The following is a 25,295-nucleotide window of genomic DNA, read 5'->3' as shown; positions in this document are numbered from 1 at the left end:
ACATCTGATTAGGGGGAGAGGGGAGGGGGTGGGGGTGGGGGAAGAAAGCAGGGCCCTGGATGCTCATACCTGTAACCCTAGCTATTCAGAAGCGGGAGGAAGCGGGAGGTCTGAAGAGCATGGTGTGAAGCCAGCCAATCAACAATCTAAAAGGCAGAATTTTAGGTGTGGCTCACGTGGAGAGCCCCAGCAGCATTGAGTGAAAAAGCTAAGGGACAGCGCCCTGGTCCTGAGTTCAAGACCACAAAACGTTGTAAAGAAACTGAGCACTTGGTGGCTCATGCTTGTAATTCTAGCTATTCAGGCGGCTGGGATCTGAGGATTGAGGTTCAAAGCTAGTGGGAGCAGAAAAGTATGACTTTTCTCTAGCTAACCAGCAAAGAGCCAGCAGTGGAATTGTGACTCAACTCGTAAAGTGCTAGTTGAACCAAAAAGCCAATTGAGAATGTGAGACTTTGCTTGAGTCCAATCTCTAGCACACACACATACACACACACATTTTTCTTTGACATTGTAGGTTGAGCTCAGAGCCCTAAGGATACTAAGCAGGTCAGGTACTGGTGACCCATGCCTGTAATTAGCAAGTCAGGAGGCTGAGATCTGAGGATTGTGGTTCAAAGCTAGCTCAGGCAGGAAAGTCTGTGAGACTCGTATCTCCAATAAACTATTCAGAAAAAAAAGGGAAGTGGCACTCTTGGCTCAAGTGGTAGAACGCTAGCCTTAGGCAAAAGAAACTTAGGGATAGTGAGTTCAAGCCCCAGGACTGGCACAAAAACAAAAACTGGGCAGGCCCTCTTATCATTTGAGCCCCATCCCAGACCTGTTGGCTTTTATATATTTTTCAAATAGGATCTCATGCTTTGTGTACACTGTGGTCCTTTTTTGGGGGGGGGGGAGTGTTACTACTTTTTGTGGGGGGTACTGGTCTTGGGGCTTGAACTCGGGGCATGGGTCCCTGAGTGTTTTTGATAAAGGCTGGCACTCTACCACTTGAGCCACAGATTTGCTTTTGGCCCTTTTAGTGGTTAATTGGAGAAAAGAGTCTCAGACTTTTCTGTGTGGGTTGGCTATCAACCATGATCCTCAGATCTCAGCCTCTACAGTAGCTAAGATTACCCATGTGAGCCACCTGTGCCTGGCTCAATGCTGGGTCTTTAGCTCAGGCTCCAAGCTCTTGCTCTGCTTTTTAGTTTGCAGTATTCTGCTACTTGAACCATGAGTCTAATTGTAACTTTGTTTTTGCTGCTTTATTGAAGGCAAGAGTACAATCTTTAGATTTCAGCCTCTTGGGTAGCTAGGATTATAGGCATGAGCTATCAGCACCCAGTAGCAATTCTGTTGTTTATACTTCCTTAAGTATCTAGGATAAGGAGGTCCTGGGCTACCATGTCCAGCTTTTTACTGATAGTGTGGAGTCTGGTGAACTGTTTTGCCTGGGCTGGCCTCAAACTGTGATTCTCCTGATCCTAGCCTCTTGAGTAGCTGCAACTATACCACGACTGGTGGATGAGCTACTACTGGTTACTTAACAATTGTTTGTTTGTTTTTAAGTTGTTATTATTATTATTATTTTTTTGGCCAGTCCTGGAGCTTGACTCAGGGCCTGAGGACTGTCCCTGGCTTCTTTTTGCTCAAGGCTAGCACTCTGCCAACTTGAGCCACAGCGCCACTTCTGGCTGTTTTCTATATATGTGGTGCTGGGGAATCGAACCCAGGGCTTCATGTATACGAGGCAAGCACTCTTGCCACTAGGCCATATTCCTAGCCCCGAAAGTTATTTTTTATTGTTGTTATAAAGTTGATGTACAATAGGGTTACAGTTACCTAAGTCAGGTAAAGAGTACATTTCATTTTGGACAGTGCTACTCCTTCCCTATTCTCTCCCTTGTCAAGCTTTTTTTTTATTTCTTACCTCCAATTAACCAGCAAAAAGCAGGAAATGGAGGTATGGCACTAGTAGTGGAAATCCAGTTGTGAGCAAAAAAGCCCAGTAAGAGTTTGAACACACACACAAAATATTTTAACTTATGATATAGTAATCAAATTTCAAATCTAAATGACTAATTTCTTTTTTTCAGGGAATACTGAGGAATGAACCTAGTGTCTCACATATGCTTAGGCTCATGCTTTACTACTGAGCTATACCCCCATCCTCATTGTTATTATATATTTTTTTTATTTTTTGCTAGTCCTGGGACTTGAACTCAGGGCCTGGACACTGTCCCTGAGCTTCTTTCTTTTTGGCCAGTCCTGGGCCTTGGACCCAGGGCCTGAGCACTGTCCCTGGCTTCCTTTTGCTCAAGGCTAGTACTCTGCCACATGAGCCACAGCGCCACTTCTGACCCTTTCTATATATGTGGTGCTGAGGAATGGAACCCAGGACTTCATATTTACGTGGCAAGTACTCTTGCCATTAGGCCATATTCCCAGCCCATCCCTGAGCTTCTTATTTTTGCTCAAGACTAGCAGCACTCTACCACTTGAGCCACAGGGCTGCATCCTGCCTTTTCTGTTTATGTGGTGCTGAGAAATCAAACCCAGGGCTTCATGCATGCTAGGCAAGCACTCTAGGATTAAGCCACATTCCCAGCCCAGCTGTTATTATGCTGTACCACTTTGAGCCACAGGGCCACTTCCTGTTTTCTGGTGGTTTAATTGGAGGTAAGAATCTTCAGGACTTCCTTACCTGGGCTGGCTTTGAATCACATTCCTCAGATCTCAACTGCCTGAGTAGCGACAATTACAGGCATGAGCCTCAGGTCTCAGGTGCCCAGCTTCAATGTTATTTTTTTTAGTATGAGAATTTACTAGATATTAAAATTAACATATATAAGAAAAGAGTCACGGTGCCTTTTTTCCTTTTGAATTTCAACAGGGATGAAAAGATTAGTGGTGAACATAAGGTTGAAGAATCCACTAATGTGTCTACTACTGTTTCACAGAGAAGAAAACGAGTATCAAGTACTTGCAGTCTAGTGAAACCTAGTGTCAGTGTTCCTTCACAGTCTCATCCCTTATCAACAGTTAATCAAGACACTTCACAGCCAAACCCCATTCCAGCAAGAGAGAAACAGCCATGTTCAGACAGATACCGAATATATAAAGCCCAGAAACTCAGGGAGATGTTAAAGGAAGAACTGAGAAAAGAGAAGGTAAGTGACCCAAATCATAATTTTGATGTCACCTGTTAGATTTCTCCTTTTATTTGGGGGGGGGGGGCTAGTATAGCATACTTTGGAAAAAGAAATAGACATCTGTATTAGTAGGGTAAAAAAACCAAATAGTACCCCTTATGTTACTAAAATTCTTCCTGTTAGAATAGTGATTGAAAAAAATGTGGCTCAGCAACTGTTTTTTTTCCATTTGATAGTAATTTTAAATTGCTGTTTATATTTTTCATTATTGTTAGACAAGATAACAAGTTTCCATAAACAGACAAGCTATGTGTATTATTCATATAATACATAATAACTTTTGGATTATTCATGTAAATATATCTAAGTATATTCAGTATGTTTATTTGAATTAAGCATGGTTTGGCAGTATGAATTGGCTTATGGTGACTGTGGAAGATTACAAATGGAAAACGTGTGTAATGAATGTTTTAGAGCCCATGGGTTTTAAACTGTCTTATTTTTATGTTATGTATGTATGTATGTATATATGTATGTATGTATGTGTGCATGCATGCGTGCGTGCATGCATGCCAGTCCTGGGGCTTGAACTCAGGGCCTGGGTCCTGTCCCTGAGCTTCTTTTACTCAAGGCTAGCGCTCTACTACTTGAGCCACAGTGCCACTTCTGGCCTTTTCAGTTTATGTAGTACTGAGGAATGGAACCCAGGACTTCTTGCATGCTAGGCAAGCACTCTACCACTAAGCCACATTCCCAGTCCTTGTTTTATTTTTAAATTTATGTATTTTTGTTCTGGTCCTGGGGCCTTGAACTCGGGGCCTGGGCCCTGTGCCTAATCTCTTTTTCTCAAGGCTAATGCTCTGCCACTTAAGCCACAGTTCCATTTCTGCGTGTGTGTGTGTGTGTGTGTGTGTGTGTGTGTGTGTGTGTGTGTGGTTTTTTTGGTAGTTAATTGGTGGTAAGAGTCTCACAAACTTTTCCTACCCAGGCTGGCGTTGAACTGTGGTCTTCAGATCTTAACCTCTTGAATAGCTAGGCTTACTTGTGTGAGCCACCAGTGCCTGGCTCTTTTTTTTTTTTTTTTTTTTTTTTTTTGGTGCCAGCCCTGGGGATTGAACTCAGAGTCTGGACACAGTCCCTGAGTGGTTTTGCTCAAGATTAGCACTATATCACTTGAGCCACACCTCCACTTCTGGCCTTTTTTCAGGTACTTTACTGCCCAGCCTAGCTTTGAACTGCTATCCTCAAATCTCAGCTTGCTGAGTAGCTAGGATCATATGCATGAACTATTGGTTGCCTCCTTAAATTATATTTTTTATTGTTTTTAAATAGTTGCATAAAGCAGTTAACCATTCAGCAACTCATTTTATAAGTACAGTGCATCTTGACAGAAGATACCTCTTTCTTCATTCTCTCATCCCTTCCAACCCATTGCCTCCTCTCAATTTTCTTACTTTCATAGGATTTGCATTGAATATTATGACTTCTTCCCTTCCCTTGAGAACTCCCCTTCCCCCTTCAAGTGCTGGTTTCCTGGTATTCATTTTGTAGGATTCTTATTTTTCTAAGTCATGCTGGGAATATGGCCTAGTGGCAAGAGTGCTTCCCTCGTATAAATGAAGCCCTGGGTTCGATTCCCCAGCACCACATATACCGAAAATGGCCAGAAGTGGCACTGTGGCTCAAGTGGCAGAGTGCTAGCCTTGAGCAAAAAGAAGCCAGGGACAGTGCTCAGGCCCTGAGTCCAAGGCTCAGGACTGGCAAAAAAAAGTCTTATTTTTCTAAGTCATTACACAGTTTGAGTTCTTCCATACAATTACCATTCTTTGTTTAATATGTTTGTGTATACTTACATATAACCCTATAACTGCTTACTTGTATACTTTGTGTCTGTGTGTGCTAGTCCTGGGGCTTGAACTCAGAACCTGTGCACTCTCCTTGAGCTTTTGTGCTCAAAGCTGTCATTCTGCCACTTGAGCCACAGTTCTACTTCTGGCATTTGGTGGTTAATTGGAGATAAGAGTCTCATGGACCTTCCTGTCTAGGCTGGCTTCAAATTGTAATCCTCATATCTCAGCCTCCTGAGTAGCTAGGATTATAGGTGTGAGCCACTGATGCCTGGCTCTCTTGTACATTTATAAATTAGTTGTGGCTTCCATATATGAAAGAACATGTGTCCTTTATTTTCCTGGGCCTGAATTACTTCATTTACCAAAATTTTTTCAAGTCTCTCCATTTCTTTGCAGATGATGTAATATCACCAGTGCCAGGCTTGCTACAACTTTTTATTTATTTTTCTTCTCGTCCTGGGGCTTGAACTCAGGGCTTGAGTGCTTTCCCTGAGCCTCTTTGTACTTAGGTCCAGTGCTCTACCACTTGAGCCACAGGGCCACTTCTGGCTTTTTCTGAGCAGTTTATTGGAAATAAGAGTCTCATGGACTTTCCTGCCTGGGCTGGCTTCAAACCATGGTCCCTAGATCTCAGCCTCCTGAGTAGCCAGGATTATAGGTGTGAGCCACTGACACCTGGCTTTGCTACAACTTTTTTAATGTTTATTATGTAAATTATTTTGGGTAGCTGGGAATATGGCCTAGTAGTAGAGTGCTTGCCTGGTATACATGAAGCCCTAGGTTCGATTCCTCAATACCACATATAAAGAAAAAGCCAGAAGTGGCGCTGTGGCTTAAGTGGCAGAGTGCACAGTGCTCAGGCCCTGAGTTCAAGCCCCAGGACTGGCCAAAAAAAATATTTTTTTGGCAATAATGAGCATAATGTATCTGATTTTCTTCTATGTTTTATAAAAACGAGACTGTGTATGTTTGTTTATATAGAAACAATGGAAAAACAAATATGGTATAAATGAAAGCCAGAAGATAGCAGATCGTTCAAAAATGACAATGAGAGACTTCATATATTATCTTCCAGATAAAAATCCAATGGCGTAAGTAAAATACTTACTTTTATTTCAGTTTCTTGTTTCCAAAAGGATATTGGCAAGATTTATAGTTTTATGCTGTCTTTTTAGATATATTTCTTAAAGCAAAATTTTATTTTTCTCTTCTTTTTGTGCTGGTAATTGAGCTCAAGGCTCTACTTGTGTTAAATACACACCATATTGCTGACACTACTGCTCAGCTCCATTTCCAGCAAGTAACTGCTTGTCTGAATGGTTAATGGTGCCACTTATTGCTAAGATTAGAAATAAGTTTATTTAGTTATACTAATTACCAGTATTAAGTAAAATCAGCCAAGCACCTTTTTCTAATAAATTGCAGTTTGTTTCTTACTATAATCTGGCTGAAGGTTTGGTCTAGTTTTTAAAGAAATTAATTTACTTTATTGTTAGTATAGAGGTGATGTACAGAGGGATTACAATTACATGAGTCAGCTAATGAGTACATTTCCTCTTGTACAGCATCTTCTGTTCCCTCCTCTCTCAGTCCCTCCCTCCTGTTTCCATCCATGATTTGTGTAGTTCACGTTTCATCAGTGAGCTCCACTACTGCTCTTTTTCCCTTGAGTTCTGTACCCTCCCCCCAACCCTTCTGAAGATGTACACTTGAATACTCCATACATAAGGTAAAGAAGACAGAATCATCAAGAACTAAAAACTAAACTAATAAAAAGGGGAAGCAGTCTCTTGTTTCCATATCTTGGAGTTTGTTTCAGTATGTATATTATTTTATGTAAATATGAAGAGGCAGAGATGGTCTAGTTTTCTTTTTTTGCCAGTCCTGGGCCTTGAACTCAGGGCCTGGGCACTCTCTCTGAGCCTCTTTGTGCTTAATGCTAGCACTCTACCACTTGAGCTATAGCACCACTTGCAGCTTTTACTATTTATGTGGTACTGAGGAATCGAAACCAGGGCTTCATGCGTGACTGGCAAGGACTCTACCACTGGGCCACATTCCCAGCCCCATTTGTCTAGTTTTTATGTCCTACTTTGTAGTTAAAGACATTGCAGAGGGGGGTAAACTTAAACTATGTTACATGCATGTAGGACATGTAACAGTGAGCATAGGTATACGAAGCGAGCACTCTACCTCTAGGCCATAGTCCCAGCCCCACTTTTGGGTTTTTGATCGTAAATTGGAGGTAAGTTTCTCATGAACTTTCCTGCCAGCACAGTTTTGGTGATTTTGAATCATGATCCTCAGTTCTTAGCTTCCTGAGTAGCTAGCATTTATAGGAATGAGCTGCTACAGTGCCCCAGCTAATTTTGGTACTGGGGATAAAATCCTAGGATGTGCATGGTAAACACAAACTGGACTAATTTCTCAGGTTATGACTGCAAAATTGAAATGTTATGATATACCATATTAAAACAAAACAGGGAAGGTAGGGGCTGGGGATATGGCCTAGTGGCAAGAGCGCTTGCCCCATATACATGAGGCCCTGGGCTCGATTCTCCAGCACCACATATATAGAAAATGGCCAGAAGTGGTGCTGTGACTCAAGTGGCAGAGTGCTAGCCTTGAGCAAAAAGAAGCCAGGGACAGTGCTCAGGCCCTGAGTCCAAGCCCCAGGACTGACCAAAAAAAAAAACCAAAACAGGGAAGGTTTATTATACAATTTCCCTCTGGCCAGCAAGTAAAACTCGTAAAATAAATGTAAGTTAATAATTTGTTAAAATGTTTGTGTCATTCTTGGGGCTTGAACTCAGGGCCTGGGCTCTGTCCCTGAGCCTCTCTATGCTCAAGGCTAGTGCTGTACTACTTGAACCGCAGCACCACTTCTGGCTTTTTATGTTTATGTGGTGCTGAGGAATTGAACCCAGGACTTTATGCATGTTGGGAAGCACTCTACCACTGAGCTACCTTCCCAGCCCTAAAATTTTTGTTATTTGTGTTTAATAGTTCTTCACTGGAACAAGAAAAGAAAACTGAAAAATCATTGACTTCAGTCCAAACAAGAGAGTAAGCACCTCATCTTATATTCTGTCATTCATGCGTATTCTTTTTCTGTTTTCAGTACGAGGTATCAAAGTTAGAGCCTCACACACATTGAACTACCTCCAACTTCTTCTCATTTTGAAAAGTAAAATCAGTGGTACTTTCTATTATTACAGATCGCTTCTGATAGGTTTTTTTTTTTTTTTTTTTTTTGGTTAACCTGGGGCTTGAACTCAGGGCCTAGGCAGTGTCCCTGAGCCTCTTTGTGCTCAAGGTTAGCACTCTACCACTTCAGTAACAGTTCCACTTCTGACTTTTCCGAGTAGTTTAATGGAGATAAGAGTCTTATGGGAACTTCTCTGTCCAGGCTGGCTTCAAACCACAATCCTCAGATTTCAGCCTCTGGAGTAGCTACGATTATAGGTGTGAGCCACCTGCGCCTGCCTTTTTTGTTCTTTTGATTCCGTTTCTTTTCTTCCTTTCTTTTCCTTTTTCCCCCTTTCCTCCCTCCTCCCCCTTCCCTCCCTCCTCCCCCTTCCCTCCCTCCCTCCCTTCCTCCTTCCCTCCCCCCTCCCTCCCCTTCCTTCTTGGGCTGGTCCTGGGACTGCAATTCAAGGCCTGTTGCTATCCCTGAGGATTTTTGTGTTTTTTGTTTTGTTTTTGCTTAAGGCTAGCGCTCTGCCACTTGAACTACAATGCCACTTAAGGCTTTTTTGGTGTTTAATGGCCGATAAGAGTCGCATGACTTTGTTGCCCAACTTGGCTTCAAATTGTTTTCCTCAGATCTCAGCCTCTTGAGTAGCTAAGATTATAGATATGAGCCACTGGTGTCTGCCGGTTTTTTTGTCTTTTTGGGGCGTGTGTCAGTATTGGGGATTTAACTTGACCTCATACCTCTTTAGGTCTTTGCTTAAGGCTGCCACTCTCTTATTTGAGCCCCACTTTCATTCTGGCTTTTTGCTAATTTTTTTTGGCTAATATTTTGTTAATTGAGGCCAAGAGTCTCATGGACTTTCCTGGCTAGGCTGGCTTTGGTGATCCTCAGATCCTCAACCTTCTTAGTAGCTAGGATTATAGGTATGAGACACCAGTGCCAGGCTTTTTTTTTTTTATTTTTAGGATTACTATGTAGTCTAGCCTGGCTTTGAACGCAAGTTCTCCTGTCCTAGGAAATACTTACATAGTTACATGGATTAATTTGTCTTTATATTTAGTAGGCAAGAAAATAAGGGTCCTCTTGATGCTGATGAACATGAAGAAGCGGAAGAAGAGATAGATGATGGGCCATTGCTGGTCCCTCGTGTAAAAGTGGCTGAAGATGGCTCTATTATTTTGGATGAAGAAAGGTAAGTTCGAGTGAGAGAAAGGAATAGAATGGGATTGGGGGTAGAGAAAGAGGAGAAAGAGAAGTTGAAAAGATGGTCATTTCATAACACATTTATGTTGTCTAAGGAGAGAGATCCTATTTCTGGCCCTCTACTATTATGTGCATTCTTTTTTTTTGAAGGTCCCGGGGCTTTTGAACTCTGGGCCTGGGTGCTGTCCTTGAGTTCTTCTAGAAGTTCAAGGCTAGCACTCTACTACTTGAGCCACGGCTCCATTTCCAGCTTTTTCTTTTTATGTGCTACTGAATTGAGCCCAGGGCTTCATGCATGCTAGGCAAGCACTCTACCACAAAGCCACATTCCCAGCCAGTCCTTATGTACATTTTTTATTTTTTTGCCAGTCCTGGCCCTTGAACTCAGGGCCTGAGCACTGTCCTTGGCTTCCTTTTGCTGAAAGTTAGCACTCTGCCAACTTGAGCCACAGCGCCACTCCTGGCCATTTTCTACATATGTGGTGCTGAGGAATTGAACCTAGGGCTTCATGTATATGAGGCTGGCATTCTTGCCACTATGCCATATTCCCAGCCAGTCCTATGTACATTTTTCTTTCCTTTTCTATTTTTTTTTTTAAAGCCATTCAATTTTCTTTCTTGTTTTGTTTTGTTTTGGTTTTTTTGGCCAGTCCTGGGCCTTGGACTCAGGGCCTGAGCACTGTCCCTGGCTTCCTTTTGCTCAAGGCTAGCACTCTGCCACTTGAGCCACAGTGCCACTTCTGGCCGTTTTCTGTATATGTGGTGCTGGGGAATCGAACCCAGGGCCTCAAGTATACAAGGCAAGCTCTCTTGCCACTAGGCCATATCCCCAGCCCTTTTCTTTCTTTCATCTTCTTTTTTGCCAGTCCTGGGCTTGGACTCAGGGCCTGAGCACTGTCCCTGGCGTCTTTTTACTCAAGGCTAGCACTCTGCCACTTGAGCCACAGTGCCACTTCTGGCTGTTTTCTATATATGTGGTGCTGAGGAATCGAACCTAGGGCTTCATGTATACGAGGCAGGCACTCTTGCCACTACGCCACATTCCCAGCCCCCTTATGTACATTTTTCAAAAGATATAAATTAATAGGATAATCAAGAAAATGAAAACAACTTTTGCCAGTTTACTTTTTTTTCTTTGGATGGTAGTTGGGATTGTACTCAGGGCCTCAAGTTTGCTAGGCAGGTACTCTACAACTTGAGCCTCACCTCCAGCCCTTTGACAGTTTTATTAATAAAACATACGGGGCTGAGAAGGTGGCTTAGTGGCAAGAGTGCTTGCCTTGCATGCATGAAGCCCTGGGTTCAATTCCTCAGCACCACATATACAGAAAAAGCCAGAAGTGGCGCTGTGGCTCAAGTGGCAGAGTGCTAGCCTTGAGCAAGAAGAAGCCAGGGACAGTGCTCAGGCCTTGAGTTCAAGCCCCAGGACTGGCAAAAAAAAAAAAAAAAAAAAAAGACTGCTTTGTGTATTAATAAAACATACAACAATTCAATTTGGTGATAAGGATATACAAATATAATACTGCTTTTGTTTTGTTTTTCCTGATGTTGGTGCTTCAACTCCAGACCTCTTGCTCTTTCCCTTGCTGCTAATGATCTTGCATATGAGCCACACCTCCATTTCTAGCATTTTCCTGGTTAATTGGAGGTAACAATCTTGGATTTGGCTGGCTGGCTTTGAACTTTAATTCTAAATTTCAGGCTCTTTTTTTGGCTTAAGGCTATTGCTCTACCACTTAAGCCATAGCTCCATTTCCAGATTTTTGATGATTCATTGGAGAGAAAGACTCACTGACTTTCTTTCCCTGGCTGGCTTGAAACTTGTTCTTCATATCTCAGTCTTCTCTGTAGCTAGGATTGCAGGTGTGAGCCACTGGCAACACACACACACACACACACACACACACACACAACTGGCAACACACACACACACACACACACACGTTGGTCCTAGGGCTTGAACTTTGAGCCTGGGCGCTGTCCTTGAGCTTTTCAACTCAAGGTTAGCGCTCTACTACTTTGAGCCATAGCTCCATTTCTGGCTTTTTGGCGATTAATTGGAGATAAGAGGCTCACAAATATTTCTGCCCAGACTGGCTTTGAACCGTAATCCTCAGATCTCAGCCTCTTGCGTAGCTAGTAGCTAGGATTATAGGCGTGAGCCCTGGCGCCTGGCTAAAACACACACATTTTAAGTAATGCAAGAATGTTTTGTAAATTTTATATAGGTAAGGGATTTTTTAAGAACAGGTTTACATTTCTTTTTAAGTTTTATTATTATTTTTATGTGGTACTGAGGAATCGAACCCAGGGCCTCATGCATGCTAGGCAAGCACTCTACCACTAAGTCATGTTCATAGCCAGGTTTACACTTTATTTCTATATTTTGGGAAATATCATGTGGAAATTAGAAGATATTTTGAATATATACATTTAAATGTACATTATGTTTTTTCAAAGGTATATTAGTGTACTTTTTAGGTGACGTAAATTTAACATCTAAGTATTTAACTCTAATTCACTGTTTGTTTCTTTACCTATTTTTAATGTGAATCTATTTGAAAAAAAATTTTTTTTCAGTTTAACTGTAGAAGTTTTAAGGACGAAAGGCCCCTGTGTTGTTGAGGAAAATGACCCTATATTTGAGCGAGGCTCTACAACTACCTATTCCAGCTTTAGAAAAAACTGTTATTCTAAACCATGGTCAAATAAAGGTAACTAATTTCCATTAAAATTATTTATTTGAGATGAACTAAAGTTTGATGTTCCTGATTAGATCTCCCTTAAGTAATATGTATATTAATACGTTGTTTTCTCTGGAGCTAATATTGACACTTTCCATCTATTCCTGTGCAGCTATATCTCTGTATCTCAGAAATCATTTTCAGAATTAGCTTTTTGGTTATTTTGGTTGAAATCTTCCTCTGTCAGATCCTCCTATAAAAAATGGCATTTAAGGGCTGGGAATGTGGCCTAGTGGTAGAGTGCTTGCCTAGCATGCACGAAGCCCTGGGTTCGATTCCTCAGCACCACATATGCAGGAAAAGCCAGAGGTGGTACAGTGGCTCAAGTAGTAGAGTGCTAGCCTTGAGCAAAAAGCCAAGGACAGTGCTCAGGCCCTGAGTTCAAGCCCCAGGACTGGCAAAAAAAAAAAAAAAGAAAGAAAGAACAGAAGAAATGGCATTTAAATAGAAAATTAACATTTCTAAAGTCATTGTATAATAAAATCTGTCTAGATACAAATTAGGCTATTTAGCCAAGTGTTGTGACAGTTGCCTGTAATCCTAGCAGCTAAAGTAGAAATACAAGTTCAGCCTGATCTACATAGATACCTCCTCAAAAAATACAGGGCTGTGGGTTGTACCTATAAATACATAATCCAGTATACAGCAGGTGGAGGCACAGAAAAAGAAGGAAAAGAGAATGGTGTAGGAGGATTGCAACTTTGAGGGCTATCCTGGGCAGCAGAGTGTGACTTTGCCTCAAAAAATCCACCACATATGGGTGGGGTGTGTGTACTTGTGTCAACTGGTAGAGCACAGGCCTAGCAAGCGAAAGATCCGGAGTTCAAGCCCTACTGTTGACAAACCAAAACAATCTTAGAGAACTTAGTGCTTGGTGAGGCAAATCTTTTCTTTTATAAAAACAGAAGGGCTGGGTATGTGGCTTAGTGATAGAGTGCTTGCCTAGCATGCATGAAGCCCTGGGTTCGATTCCTCAGCACCACATATCTAGAAAAGGCCACAAGTGGAGCTGTGGCTCAAATAAGTGGTAGAGTGATGGCCTTGAGCAAAAAGAAGCCAGGGACAGTGCTCAGGCCCTGAGTTTAAGCCCCAGGACTGGCCAAAAAAAAAATAAAAAGCAGTAGAAGTGAAATGCTGGTTACTTACACCTTATAGCCTAGCTACGCAAAAGGCTGATTTTGCGAATTGAGATTAGACCTGGGCACCAGTGACTTATTTCTGTAATCCTAGCTATTAAGGAGGCTGAAATCTGAGAATCAGCCCAGTTAGGAAAGTCCAATAACTCTTACCTTTAATTATATCCAAAAGCCAGAAGTAGAGCTGTGCCTCTAGTGGTAGACTTTGAGCAAAGAAACAGCTCAGAGATAGTGCCCAGGCACTTAGTTGAAGCCAAGCACTGCCACCAAAAAACTTAAAAAATTAAGATTGGAAACCAGCCAGGCCGGCTCATATCTTCTAATACACTAGTAAAAAAGTGGAAATGGAGGCCTATGTCAACAGCACTAGCTGTGAGCTAAACAGTAAAGTGGGAGCTCAGTGCTGGTATATGTACACACATATAAAAAGTATTAGAGCTTTGTGGAAAAATTCAAATGTGGTAGAGGATATAGAATAAAAAGATTTTATAATTATATTTTCTGACACTTTCATCAAGATTTTCAAGTTTGATGTCACTTTTATCAAGTTTATTTTGTCACTCATGGTTTCTCAAGTTTTTCCTGTTACACATTCCTTACTATCTTCTTTTTACCCTCTTGCTCTGTCACCCCTCCCTCCCTCCCTCCTTTTCCTCCTCTTTTCCGTCTCTCTGTTTCTCTCCCTCTCCCTGTCCTCTCTTTTTGGCCTGTCCTGGGGCTTGAACTCTCGGCCTGGGCACTGACCCTGAGCTTTTGTGTTCAAGACTAGCAATCTACCACTTGAGCCACAGCTACTTTTGGCTTTTTTTTTTTTTTTTTAGTTTAGTGGAGATAACAGTCTGTCTTTCCTGCCCAGGCTGGCTTCAAACTGCAATCCTCAGATCTTAGTATTCTGAGTAGCTGGATTCTAGGTGTGAGCCACTGGTCCTCCCTCTCTCCCTCCTTCCCTCCCTCTCTCCCTCCCTCCCCCTCTCTCCCTCTCCCTTTCTCTTTCCCCCACCCCTCTCTCTTTTTTTGTGGATCATGGGTCTTGAATTCAGGGCATGGGCATTGTTCCCCAAGCTCTTTTGCTCAAGGCTAGTACTCTAGCACTTTGAGCCACAGCACTACTTCCAGTTTTCTGGTGGTTAATTGGAGGAGATAAGAGTTTCCAGGTCTTTCTTATTTGGATTAGCTTTAAACTGTGATCCTCAGATCTCAGCCTCCTGAGTAGCTATGATTATAGGCTTGAGCCACCAGCACCCAGCTTTCTTTTTCTTTTTGACAGGATCTGTCTGTGTAGTTTAGATGATTTTGTACTCAAAATCCTCCTCTACTTCCTAGTGCTGGGATTTCAGGCATGCACAACCAGTCCCATCCATAGCTACTTCATTCATATGCTACTTTTTTCAAACTTGAGCCACTTGAGCCACAGCACCACTTCTGGCCATTTTCTTTTTTTTTTTTTTTGGCCATTTTCTATATATGTGGTGCTGGGGAATCAAACCCAGGGCTTCATGTATACAAGACAAGCGCTCTTGCCACTAGGCCATATTCCCAGCCCCTGGCCATGCTCTTTTAAAGGCACTTAAAGTGAGGGAAGATAACAGAAAGTTAAAAAAAATTAGCTGCTTTGTATGAACATAAATAAAAATTACATATACTATGTTTTGGATTAAGATGCCTTTTTTTGCCGGGGGTGGGGTGGGGGGGTGGCAGTCCTAGGGCTTGGATTCAGGGCCTGAGCACTGTCCCTGGCTTCTTTTTGCTCAAGGCTAGCAGTCTACATCTTGAGCCACAGCACCCACTTCTGGCTTTTTCTGTGTATGTGATGCTGAGGAATTGAACCCAGGGCTTCACGTATGCTAGGTGACCACTCTATTGCTAAGCCACATTCCCAGCCCCTTACGATGCTTTTGTAGTTGGGCACTGGTGGCTCACGCCTGTAATCCTGGTTAGCCCTTGCAGGAAAGCCCATGAGACTTACTTCCAGTTAACTACCAGAAAACCAGAAGTGACTCTGTGATTTAAAGTGGTAGAGCTCTGGCCTTGAGCAAAAAGAGCTCAGACAGCAGACAGCACCCAGGCCCTGAATTCAAGCCCCATGGCTGACCAAAAAAAAAAGATGCTTTTATACATCCCATGAGGTTCTATCCCATGAAATTAAGTACTGTGCATTTTTAAACTTATACGTGATATTGCTCTTAATTTTCTTTGTTCTTTAAGAAAGTTACTTTTCAGTTATTTTAAATCTTTTATTTTTACAGAAACAGATATGTTTTTTTTAGCCATCAGCATGGTGGGAACAGACTTTTCTATGATTGGACAACTTTTTCCTCACAGAGCAAGAATAGAAATTAAGGTAAAGTAAACTTAACATGCTTGTTGGTTGGAAACAATCTGCAGAGTTTTAAGTGTGTATACATACATGTATGTATATATAGTACTTTATAATATAAAATATATTTTATATACAGAAGGTAAATTATATATGTATACACATGCATGCGCATGAGCACACACATATACACGCACTGTCTGGTTTAAAAGACAGTATTTTTGTTGTTGCTGAGGCTCGAATTCAGGCTTTGGCACTGCCCCTGAGCCTCTATGCTCAAGGCTAGCACTCTACCAATTGAGCTACAGCTCTACTTCCAGCTTTTTTTGAGTAGTTGATTGGAGATAAGAGTCTCATGGGGACTTTTCTACCAGGGCTGGTTTTGATCTCAGCCTCCCAGAGTCATTGTTAGGATTATAGGTGTGAGCTAGTAGCTCCTGGCAGAAGAGTAATTTCTGAACAAAAAAGTGTTTCTGAGTTTTCTAGAAAGACATATAATAAGAATAATGAGTTCGGGCTGGGAATATGGCCTAGTGGTGAAGTGCTTGCGTAGTATACATGAAGCCCTGGGTTTGATTCCTCAGCACCACACATACAGAAAAAGCCGGAAGTGGCGCTGTGGCTCAAATGGTAGAGTGCTAACCTTGAGCAAAAAGAAGCCAGGGACAGTGCTCAGGCCCTGAGTCCAAGCCCTACAACTGGCAAGAAAAACAAAACAAATAAAGAATACTGAGTTCCATATAACTGAAGTAGCTTGCCTTTCTACTTACATCTTTTTTTTTTTTTTTTTTTGGGCCAGTCCTGGGCCTTGGACTCCAGGCCTGAGCACTGTCCCTGGCTTCTTCCCGCTCAAGGCTAGCACTCCGCCATTTGAGCCACAGCGCCGCTTCTGGCCGTTTTCTGTATATGTGGTGCTGGGGAATTGAACCTAGGGCCTCATGTATCCGAGGTAGGCACTCTTGCCACTAGGCTATATCCCCAGCCCATACTTACATCTTAACTTTGAGAGTTACCCTTTACTCTGAGCAATAGAAGTAATGCCACTTAGAGTTGTGATATGTCTGAGAGGACATCTCAAAGTTTCTTTGCCAGGAAACTTTTCTTGTGTTAGAGAGTATCATGTTATGTTGCTGTACTGTGTTCTGAATTCATGAGATCTATGTTCTTCATTTCCCACCCCATAATGTTACATTACATTAATGAAAAAATAGCAGAAATAGCTGAGTGCAGGTGACTCTGGATCATGCCTGCAATCATAGCTACTCAAGGCGGCTGACATCTGAGGATTGTGGTTTCTAGACAGCCTGGTCAGGAAAGTCCATGAAACTTATCTCCAGTCAGTGAACCACCAAAAAGCCAGAGGGAGAACTTTAGCTGAAGTGGTAGAGTGCCAGCCTGGAGCAAAATCACTCTGGGATTGTCATTTTCCTGTTGCTGCTTTACAAATAATATCCATATGATACCACACCCGGCTTTTTAAACTTTTTTTTTTAGTTGTAGCATTGTTTCTTTTTCAAAATGTAAAAATTATACAGATTAACGTAGTTAGGTGTGATATTTGTTCGTTGTTCATCAGTCAATTCCAACCAGCGTCTCTCCACAATCTCTAAAGCATTATTTTTAGCAAAAAAATTGGAGTATCATCCACTAGTGTTACATTATTTTTATGGCAATCAGAATGAATCAGACTTTTACTGTATATTTGTATCTACTAAAGGAAAGAGTAACTTTATTTATTTTTTTGTGCCAGCTGTGGGGCTTTAACTCAGGGCTTGGATGTTTTTTCTTAGCTTTTGTGCTCAAGGCTAGTGTTCTGTCACTTGAGCCACAGCGCCACTTCTGGCTTTTTGGTGGTTAATTGGTGATAATAGTCTCATGGACTTCTCTGTCTTAGTTAATCTACTTGAATCTCAATCCTCAGATCTCAGCTTCCTAAGTAGTTACAATTGGAGGTATGAACCTCCAAATACTCTCCAATAATTTGAGAAAAATTGCTATACTTCTTGACTTTTTTTTCTGTTAACAGAATAAATTTAAACGTGAAGAGAAAACAAATGGATGGAGAATAGACAAAGCATTCCGTAAGTAATAATCACTTCATTTATCATTTGGAGAGGCTAAAAATGTCCAGTATTTTTCTTTGGCTTTAGTGTGTTCTAGATTTGCCTTTATATTGGTAGAAGAAGAATAAGACTGGAACTTTTCTTTTCTTTTCCTCCCCCGCCCCCCACCTTTGGTTGTGGAGCTTGAACTCAGGGTCTGGACACTGTCCCTGAACCTCTTTGTGCTCAAGGCTAATGCTCTACTACTTGAGCCACAGCATCACTTCTAGTTTTTGAGTGGTTAATCGGAGATAAGAGTCTCAGGGGACTTTTTGGCCTTGGCTAGCTTCAAACCATCATCCTCAGATCTCAGCCTCCTGAGTAGCTAGGATTACAGGCATGAGCCACCCAGTGCCTGGTAAGACTGGAAATTTTCTATTTAACATTCTGGGTTTAGCAATTGGAACAAATCTGTAGACAAAGGATTCCTTAAAACAACCAGAAGCAGATTGAGTCTGAGTGAGAGATTACCAAGTATCTGATGATACCACTGCTAGGTATTTATTGTGATGAACTATGTTTAAGGGATTGTTTGTGGAAATTAGAACACTACGGGTGGATCCTTTCTGCTGTCAAGTCATCATTTATTCAGTGAGCAGCACTGACCACCTGCTGTGTTGAGGTCATTGTGTTAAGTGCTGAAGATAGGGTGGCAATCAGGACAATTGGGAATCCTGGGGCCTGGGGCTTGAAGTTGGCCTGCACATTGTTCCTGAGCTTTTGTGGTCAAGGTTAGTGCTCCACCACTGGAGCCACAGCTCAGCTTCTAGCTTTGTGGTTGTTAATTGGAAATAGGAGTTTTACATGTTCCTACCCAGGCTGATTTCAAACCATGATCCTCAGAGCTCAGCCTCTTGATAGCTAGGACTTCAGGCATGAGCCCCTGGGTGCCTGGCTTGATTATTCTTTTCGATGTAATGCTGTTGCTGAGTATTTAAATGTATTCCTGAGTCTACTAAACTTATTTACATGTTATAGTTACTACTTACTGCTATTTGAGAAGTGAGTAAAGAATGAAATGATTGAATATGCCTATATACCTAGTCTTCACTTTTTTTGTTATTTGATGTTAGGGATTAAACCCAGTGTCTTGTGCTAGCTAGTAAGGATGAGCACTATCACCTATCTGCCTTTAGATTATAGACATTTCAGAGTATAGTTTGAAACTGACTAAGAATATGTTTGTATAACTATCGCTCTAAATCATATATGGAATATTTTTGCTATTTCAGAAGATTCCCTGGATTCTGTTCCAGTCAAGCAAATTCTGTCCTACTGGCCCAAGGCAACTACTATTTTCATTTGAATTCCCACAAATTCACTTAGCATGTTCTACAACCAAGGGTCCTGCACATGTTAGACAAGTGCTCTGCTTCTGAGCTATATCTCTAATGCAATTTTTTTCTTTTATTGCTGATTAGTGTTCTGTTGTCTGTTTATCCATTGTCCTAGTGATAACTCTACTTGTTTTGTATGTATGATTCTTTATAAATGACAAAGTTCTTTTCCTTCCTTAAAAAAATAACTTGAAGGTTGTTTTCCTTTTATTTTTTTTTTAAACAGAGGAAAAACGTCCTTTTGACTTCGATTTTTTTGCTCATTTGCTTCAGAAAGTTCTTGCTGAAGAAGAGAAAAGAAAACAAAAATCTGTTAAAAATCAGAGTTTGAAGGAAAAGTCCTCCAAACCACGGAAAAACGTAAAAGGTATTCATTCATTGGTTTATTCTTTCTTTCCTGCTATTGGGGTTTGAACTCTGGGCTATGTGTTTGTTAGGCTGGTGCTCCTACCATTTGAGCCACATTCCCAAAAGTATTGATTTCTTAAAAAATGTAATTTTATCGTTGTTTATTAAGGCGTTGTGCAGATGGCTTTGCTAGGCATGTGTTCTACCACTTAAATCCATACCCACTTCATATTAATAATACAAAAATAGTGTGCGTGTGTGTGCGAGCGTGTGCATGCATGTGCGCGTGCACACACGTGTGCGTGTATGTGCGTGTGTATGCACGCACGCACGCCTGCCTGCCTGCCAGTCCTGGTTGACTGAACTTAGGGCCTGGTACTTTTTCCCTGAGCTTCATTTGTTTAAGGCTGGCACTCTACCACCTGAACCATAGCTTCATTTATGGCCATTTGGTAGTTTATTGGCCTTTCCTACCTGGGCTGATTTTGAACTGTGATCCTCAGATCTCAGTCTCCTGAGAGGCATAAGCCACCAGTACCTGGCTGAAGGGCTTCTTATTACTATATAGAAACTTATTTCATATGTATATATGTATATAACAGTAATATGTGTGTCTATATTTTTGTGTATATGTTTGTGTATGTACATATATGCATATGTATACATATATGAAAACCACCTAGTGTTACTGCCTGTATAGACTTGTAAAACTTAAAAAGAATTGATATGTGCTTGAGATAGAACTTGTGACACCTGTTACATGCTAATAGGACATTTATTTCATGAGTGTATTAAAATTTATTCTTATTTTTATTTTTCTCTTCAGTTTTCTTTTTTTTAATACAAATAATATTACAGAGGACACCCTTGAATACATATCTTTTTCCTCTTTAGGAGTTTTTCTGGCCAGGTGCCTGTGGCTCACTCTGTTATCATAGCTGCTCAGGAAGCTGAGATCTGAGGATTTCAGTTGGAAGCCAGCTGGGCAGAAAGGTCCATGAGACTTATCTCCAAAAAAAGTCAGAAGTAGAGCTGTGGCTTTCGTGATCAGAGTGGCAGCCATGCGTGAAAAAGCCAAGGGACAGTGCCCAGGCACATTAATACTGGCACAAGAAAGACATACAAAACAAAGCAAACAAAAATGCTTCTATAGGTTGTTCATGTGTTTATGGCTAATTCTTTTGTTTTCAGTGAAAAAAGTGACTAGCAAAGGAGTGAATGATGATCCAGATGAATCTGTGAGTACTAAAATTTCAGATACAGAAAGATCTCTGAAGGATGCTCAGACAGTTGAAGAAGAGGAATCTCTGATTTCATCAGGACAGGATTCAGAACAAGTGGTATTAGAACAAGACCAAAATCAAAAGAAAAGGAAAAGGAAGAATCAAGATGAGGCTAATGAACAGGAAGTAGAAAACCTTTTAGGAAATGTCACTGTTCACTCAAGTCCACCTGAAAGCGAAGTACACAATAGTAAGTTTATTATGAATTCTAAAAGCCTCCATTTACTTGAGAAGACATGTACAGTAATATATACAATATTTATATATTCTAGCAATTAATAACGCTTACTAATAATACTATGCTAAATAATTTTACTTTGGAGTAATGAAAAAATTTATTAAAAGAGCAAAAGTAGATAGATTTTTCTCTGAAATGTATTTCTGAGATGTATGACTTATTAGGTTTTTCTTTTTTTTTTTTTTGGCCAGTCCTGGGCCTTGGACTCAGGGCCTGAGCACTGTCCCTGGCTTCTTCCCGCTCAAGGCTAGCACTCTGCCACATGAGCCACAGCGCCGCTTCTGGCCATTTTCTGTATATGTGGTGCTGGGGAATCGAACCTAGGGCCTCGTGTATCCGAGGCAGGCACTCTTGCCACTAGGCTATATCCCCAGCCCCATGGTTTTTCTTTTTTTTTTAAATACCAACACTGGGGCTTGAACTCAAGGCCTTACATGCTCTCTTGGCTTTTTCTGCTCAAGGCTGGCATTCTGTCAGTTGAGTCATACCTTCTGACTTCTTGCTGGTTAATTTGAGATAAGAATCTCAAGGAAGGTTGGGAATATGGCCTAGTGGCAAGAGTGCTCTCCTCATGTACATGAAGCCCTGGGTTTGATTCCCCAGCACCACATATATAGAAAATAGCCAGAAGTGGTGCTGTGGCTCAAGTGGCAGAGTGCTAGCCTTGAGCAAAAAGAAGCCAGGGACAGTGCTCAGGCCCTGAGTCCAAGCCCCAGGACTGTCCAAAAAAAAAAGGCTCAAGGATTTGTCTGTGTTAGCTTTGAGCCTTAATCCTGAGATCTGAGTAGGCAGAATTACAAGCATGAGCCATCAGAGCCTGGTTTTATTTTGCCATTAATAATAATGAGCAAGAACATGTCTTTTTAATAAATTACAGCTTTTCATGGTATACCTCTATGGAGTATTTCTATGAACCCATAATTAATTTGTAAAATAATTTGTTGAATTTGTCTTTCCTTTTTCATTTTCAATCTTAGAATATAAACATATTTATGAATTGCTAGGAGATCATCAAGAATTTGATGGAGGGCTGGGGATATAGCCTAGTGGCAAGAGTGCCTGCCTCGGATACACGAGGCCCTAGGTTCGATTCCCCAGCACCACATATACAGAAAACGGCCAGAAGCGGCGCTGTGGCTCAAGTGGCAGAGTGCTAGCCTTGAGCGGGAAGAAGCCAGGGACAGTGCTCAGGCCCTGAGTCCAAGGCCCACGACTGGCCAAAAAAAAAAAAAAAAAGAATTTGATGGAAAGGCTTTGTCCTTTTCCTCAATGGTTCATTTATATGGATTAGTTAAGATAAACTCAGGTTGCAGATATAGCTTAGTGTCAGAGTGTGTACTTAGCATGCTTGAATGCTTGGGTTCACTCATTAATACCAAATAATAATGACAATCTAAAAAGAAATCAAATAGAAAAGTAAAGATGACAGAATAGGCTTCCTATGGAATTTAAATTTTATCTTGTTCATTTCATCTATATATTTTTAATAGATCATACCATGTCCTGTTAATTGAATTAGTGTGATGTATACATATTACAGTATTTACTTTTTTTTTTTTTTTGGCAGTCCTGGACTGCCTTGGACACGCCTTGGACTCGGGGCCTGAGCACTGTCCCTGGCTTCTTTTTTGCTCATGAGTAGTACTCTGCCACTTGAGCCACAGCACCACTTCTGCCCATTTTCTATATATGTGGTGCTGGGGAATTAAACCCAGGGCTTCATGTATACCAGGCGAGCACTTTTACCAATAGGCCATATTCCCAGCTCCACAGTATTTACTTTTTTGAGACTTTTATGAGACAAATCATATAATGAAGAATACTTTAGTGATTCAGAAATCAGAACTTAAAAAATCACACAGAAGGGGCTGGGGATATGGCCTAGTGGCAAGAGAGCTTGCCTCATATATATGAGGCCCTGGGTTCAATTCCCCAGCACCATATATACAGAAAATGGCCACAAGTGGCTCTGTGGCTCAAGTGGCAGAGTGCTAGCCTTGAGCAAAAAGAAGCCAGGGACAGTGCTCAGGCCCTGAGTTCAAGGCCCAGGACTGGCCAAAAAAAAAAAAAAAAAATCACACAGATGGCTTTATGTCTGAGTTCTTTCATTAAGGTAAGTCAAGTTGTATGTGACTTACAAATAGTTAGTGACTGTCAATGAGTAAGTGACTTTAAGATCTTTATACTCAGGGCTGGGAATATGGCCTAGTGGCAAGAGTGTTTTCCTCGTATACATGAGGCCCTGGGTTCGATTCCTCAGCACCACATATACAGAAAATGGCCAGAAGTGGCGCGGTGGCTCAAGTGGCAGAGTGCTAGCCTTGAGCGGGAAGAAGCCAGGGACAGTGCTCAGGCCCTGAGTTCACGGCCCAGGACTGGCCAAAAAAAAAAAAAGATCTTTATACTCAGATGATGATTCTGTATGCTCTCAGATGATGATTCTGTATGCGGAGGTTAATAGTAGCACCTTTTAGTAGGATTGTTTTGATTATTAAATGAGATAATAAGTTTATTGGACTTGAGTTCATGCCATTTATTAAGTACTCAGTAAGTGATAGCTATCATTGTATTTTCAATTACTATGCTTGTGATAGTGCAAAAGACTAGCCATGTCTGCTTTTAATTTCCTGAATAATATAAACCAAATCAATTTAATTATTAAAAGTTAAGTAAGACAAAAGGAAAGTTGTGGCTTAGTTTGGTAACACTCCTAGTAGTCTTAGTACTTGGGAGCTGGGGTAGAAGGATCTCCAGTTGGAGGCCATCCTGGGTGACATGGCTAGACCCTGTCTCAGAGAAACAAAAACAAAGCAGAGGAAAAATAAACAAAAGGAATTTGCTATAACTTTATGGGAAGCAGGGCTGATCCTTGCTGTGGTCTAAAGCAGATCTATGCCTTAGGAATTAGAACTTGAATGTTGAATAGATTAATATTTTGTAAGAAATTAGATGTTACATGTAAATTCCTTTTGCTTTAAAAAAGTATATTTTGGAGGTGTGGCTCAAGCAATTGAGTACCTGCCTAACACATATGAAGCGTTGAGTTGAGACTGATACCACCAAAAGGAAAAAAAAAAGATGGGTTTTATTTTGTTTTATAGAATAACATATAATTTATATTCTTAGGTAACAGTGAGGTTTTATGTGCTGAGGCAAGAGAAGATGAACGCAGTGAACCACAGGTTTCCTGTCCGGAAAACATAGATGACATTGTGGGGTTAGTGTCTAATGAAAAAGTTGAGAAGAGAACTGAGCCCATCCTTTCATCAAGGTATTTGTAGGTCTTTATTAGCTTAACCGACATCTTTCACTGGTTACTGGGGAAGAATGTATTATTCAATGGTAGATTTGTGTTTCTTCTTTTACTTCTATTTGGTTTTGTTTAATTAATATTGAAGCTTTGGTTGATATATACCTAGTATTGTGTTTTGTTGAAATTGCCCTTTACTGTTGTGCACTGTCCTCTGTATTTCACTTTTTTTTGGCCAGTTCTGGGGCTTGAACTCAGGGTCTGAGCACTGTCCCTGGCTTCTTTTTGCTCAAGGCTAGCACTCTGCCACTTGAGCCACAGCGCCACTTCTGGCCATTTTCTATATATGTGGTGCTGGGGAATCGAACCCCAGGGCTTCATGGTATGGGAGGTAAGCACTTTTGCCACTAGGCCATATTCCCAGCCTGTGGAAATATTTCATAATATAGTCATTCTGATTTCAGCTTGTGCTAGTGTGAATTGTACTTTATATGACTGTGTGTGTATATACTGGTATTGAGACTTTGAACTCAAGGCTTTATGTTCTCCCTTAGCATTTTTACTTCCAACATTTTTGCTAATTGCAGATAACAGTTGTCTGGACTGACTTTGAGCCATGATCATTAGATTTCAGCCTCCTGAGTAGCTAGGATTACAAGTTTGAGCCACTAGTGCCTAGCACTTAAAAAAATTGTCAGTCCTGGGGCTTGGACTTAGGGACCGAGCACTGTCCCTGGTTTCTTTTTGCTCAAGGCTAGCATGGTACCACTTGAGCCACAGTGCCACTTCTGGCCTTGTCTATGTATGTGGTATCCAGGATTCATGCATTCTACCACTAAGCTACATGCCCAGCCCTAAAAAATCTTTTAAATAAAATCTTTTAAATTGGATAAAAACATGTGTTACTTGGGATTCTTTCCCCTGTGATAATATATTTTAATTTCCTGTCCTTAGTAGTCAACCAGATACCATGCCAATAGCTCCTAAGTCTTCAGAATCAAGCACTTCAGATTTGCTCCCATCAGAAGTTGTAGCATTATGTGAAGTGAATAATTCTGAGAATAGTTGTACAGAAGAAAAACATGAAGACTTAGAGAGAAAATCTGTGTAAGTATTTTACATGGTAAGATTTATTTCAAGTATTTGTACCTAAACAT

General features: G+C 41.1%; 1 protein-coding gene across 1 annotated transcript in view; it reads left to right on the top strand.

Annotated features, from left to right (window-relative positions):
• Bdp1 (B double prime 1, subunit of RNA polymerase III transcription initiation factor IIIB) overlaps positions 1-25,295 on the top strand; it is an 81,588-nt gene that overhangs the window by 4,699 nt on the left and 51,594 nt on the right. The window contains exons 2-12 of the mRNA XM_048368500.1: positions 2,876-3,152; positions 5,966-6,075; positions 7,991-8,050; positions 9,244-9,372; positions 11,964-12,097; positions 15,510-15,604; positions 17,607-17,661; positions 19,246-19,386; positions 20,559-20,840; positions 24,015-24,159; positions 25,093-25,245. Of these exons, the coding sequence (XP_048224457.1) occupies positions 2,876-3,152; positions 5,966-6,075; positions 7,991-8,050; positions 9,244-9,372; positions 11,964-12,097; positions 15,510-15,604; positions 17,607-17,661; positions 19,246-19,386; positions 20,559-20,840; positions 24,015-24,159; positions 25,093-25,245 (1,581 nt within the window). The remainder of the gene's footprint in view (positions 1-2,875; positions 3,153-5,965; positions 6,076-7,990; positions 8,051-9,243; positions 9,373-11,963; positions 12,098-15,509; positions 15,605-17,606; positions 17,662-19,245; positions 19,387-20,558; positions 20,841-24,014; positions 24,160-25,092; positions 25,246-25,295) is intronic.

The sequence above is a fragment of the Perognathus longimembris genome, chromosome 19 (genome assembly GCF_023159225.1).
Source record: "Perognathus longimembris pacificus isolate PPM17 chromosome 19, ASM2315922v1, whole genome shotgun sequence".
Lineage (NCBI taxonomy): Eukaryota > Metazoa > Chordata > Mammalia > Rodentia > Heteromyidae > Perognathus > Perognathus longimembris.
Note: the sequence above shows the minus strand (reverse complement) of the source record. Positions and strands in the feature narration are given on the sequence as shown.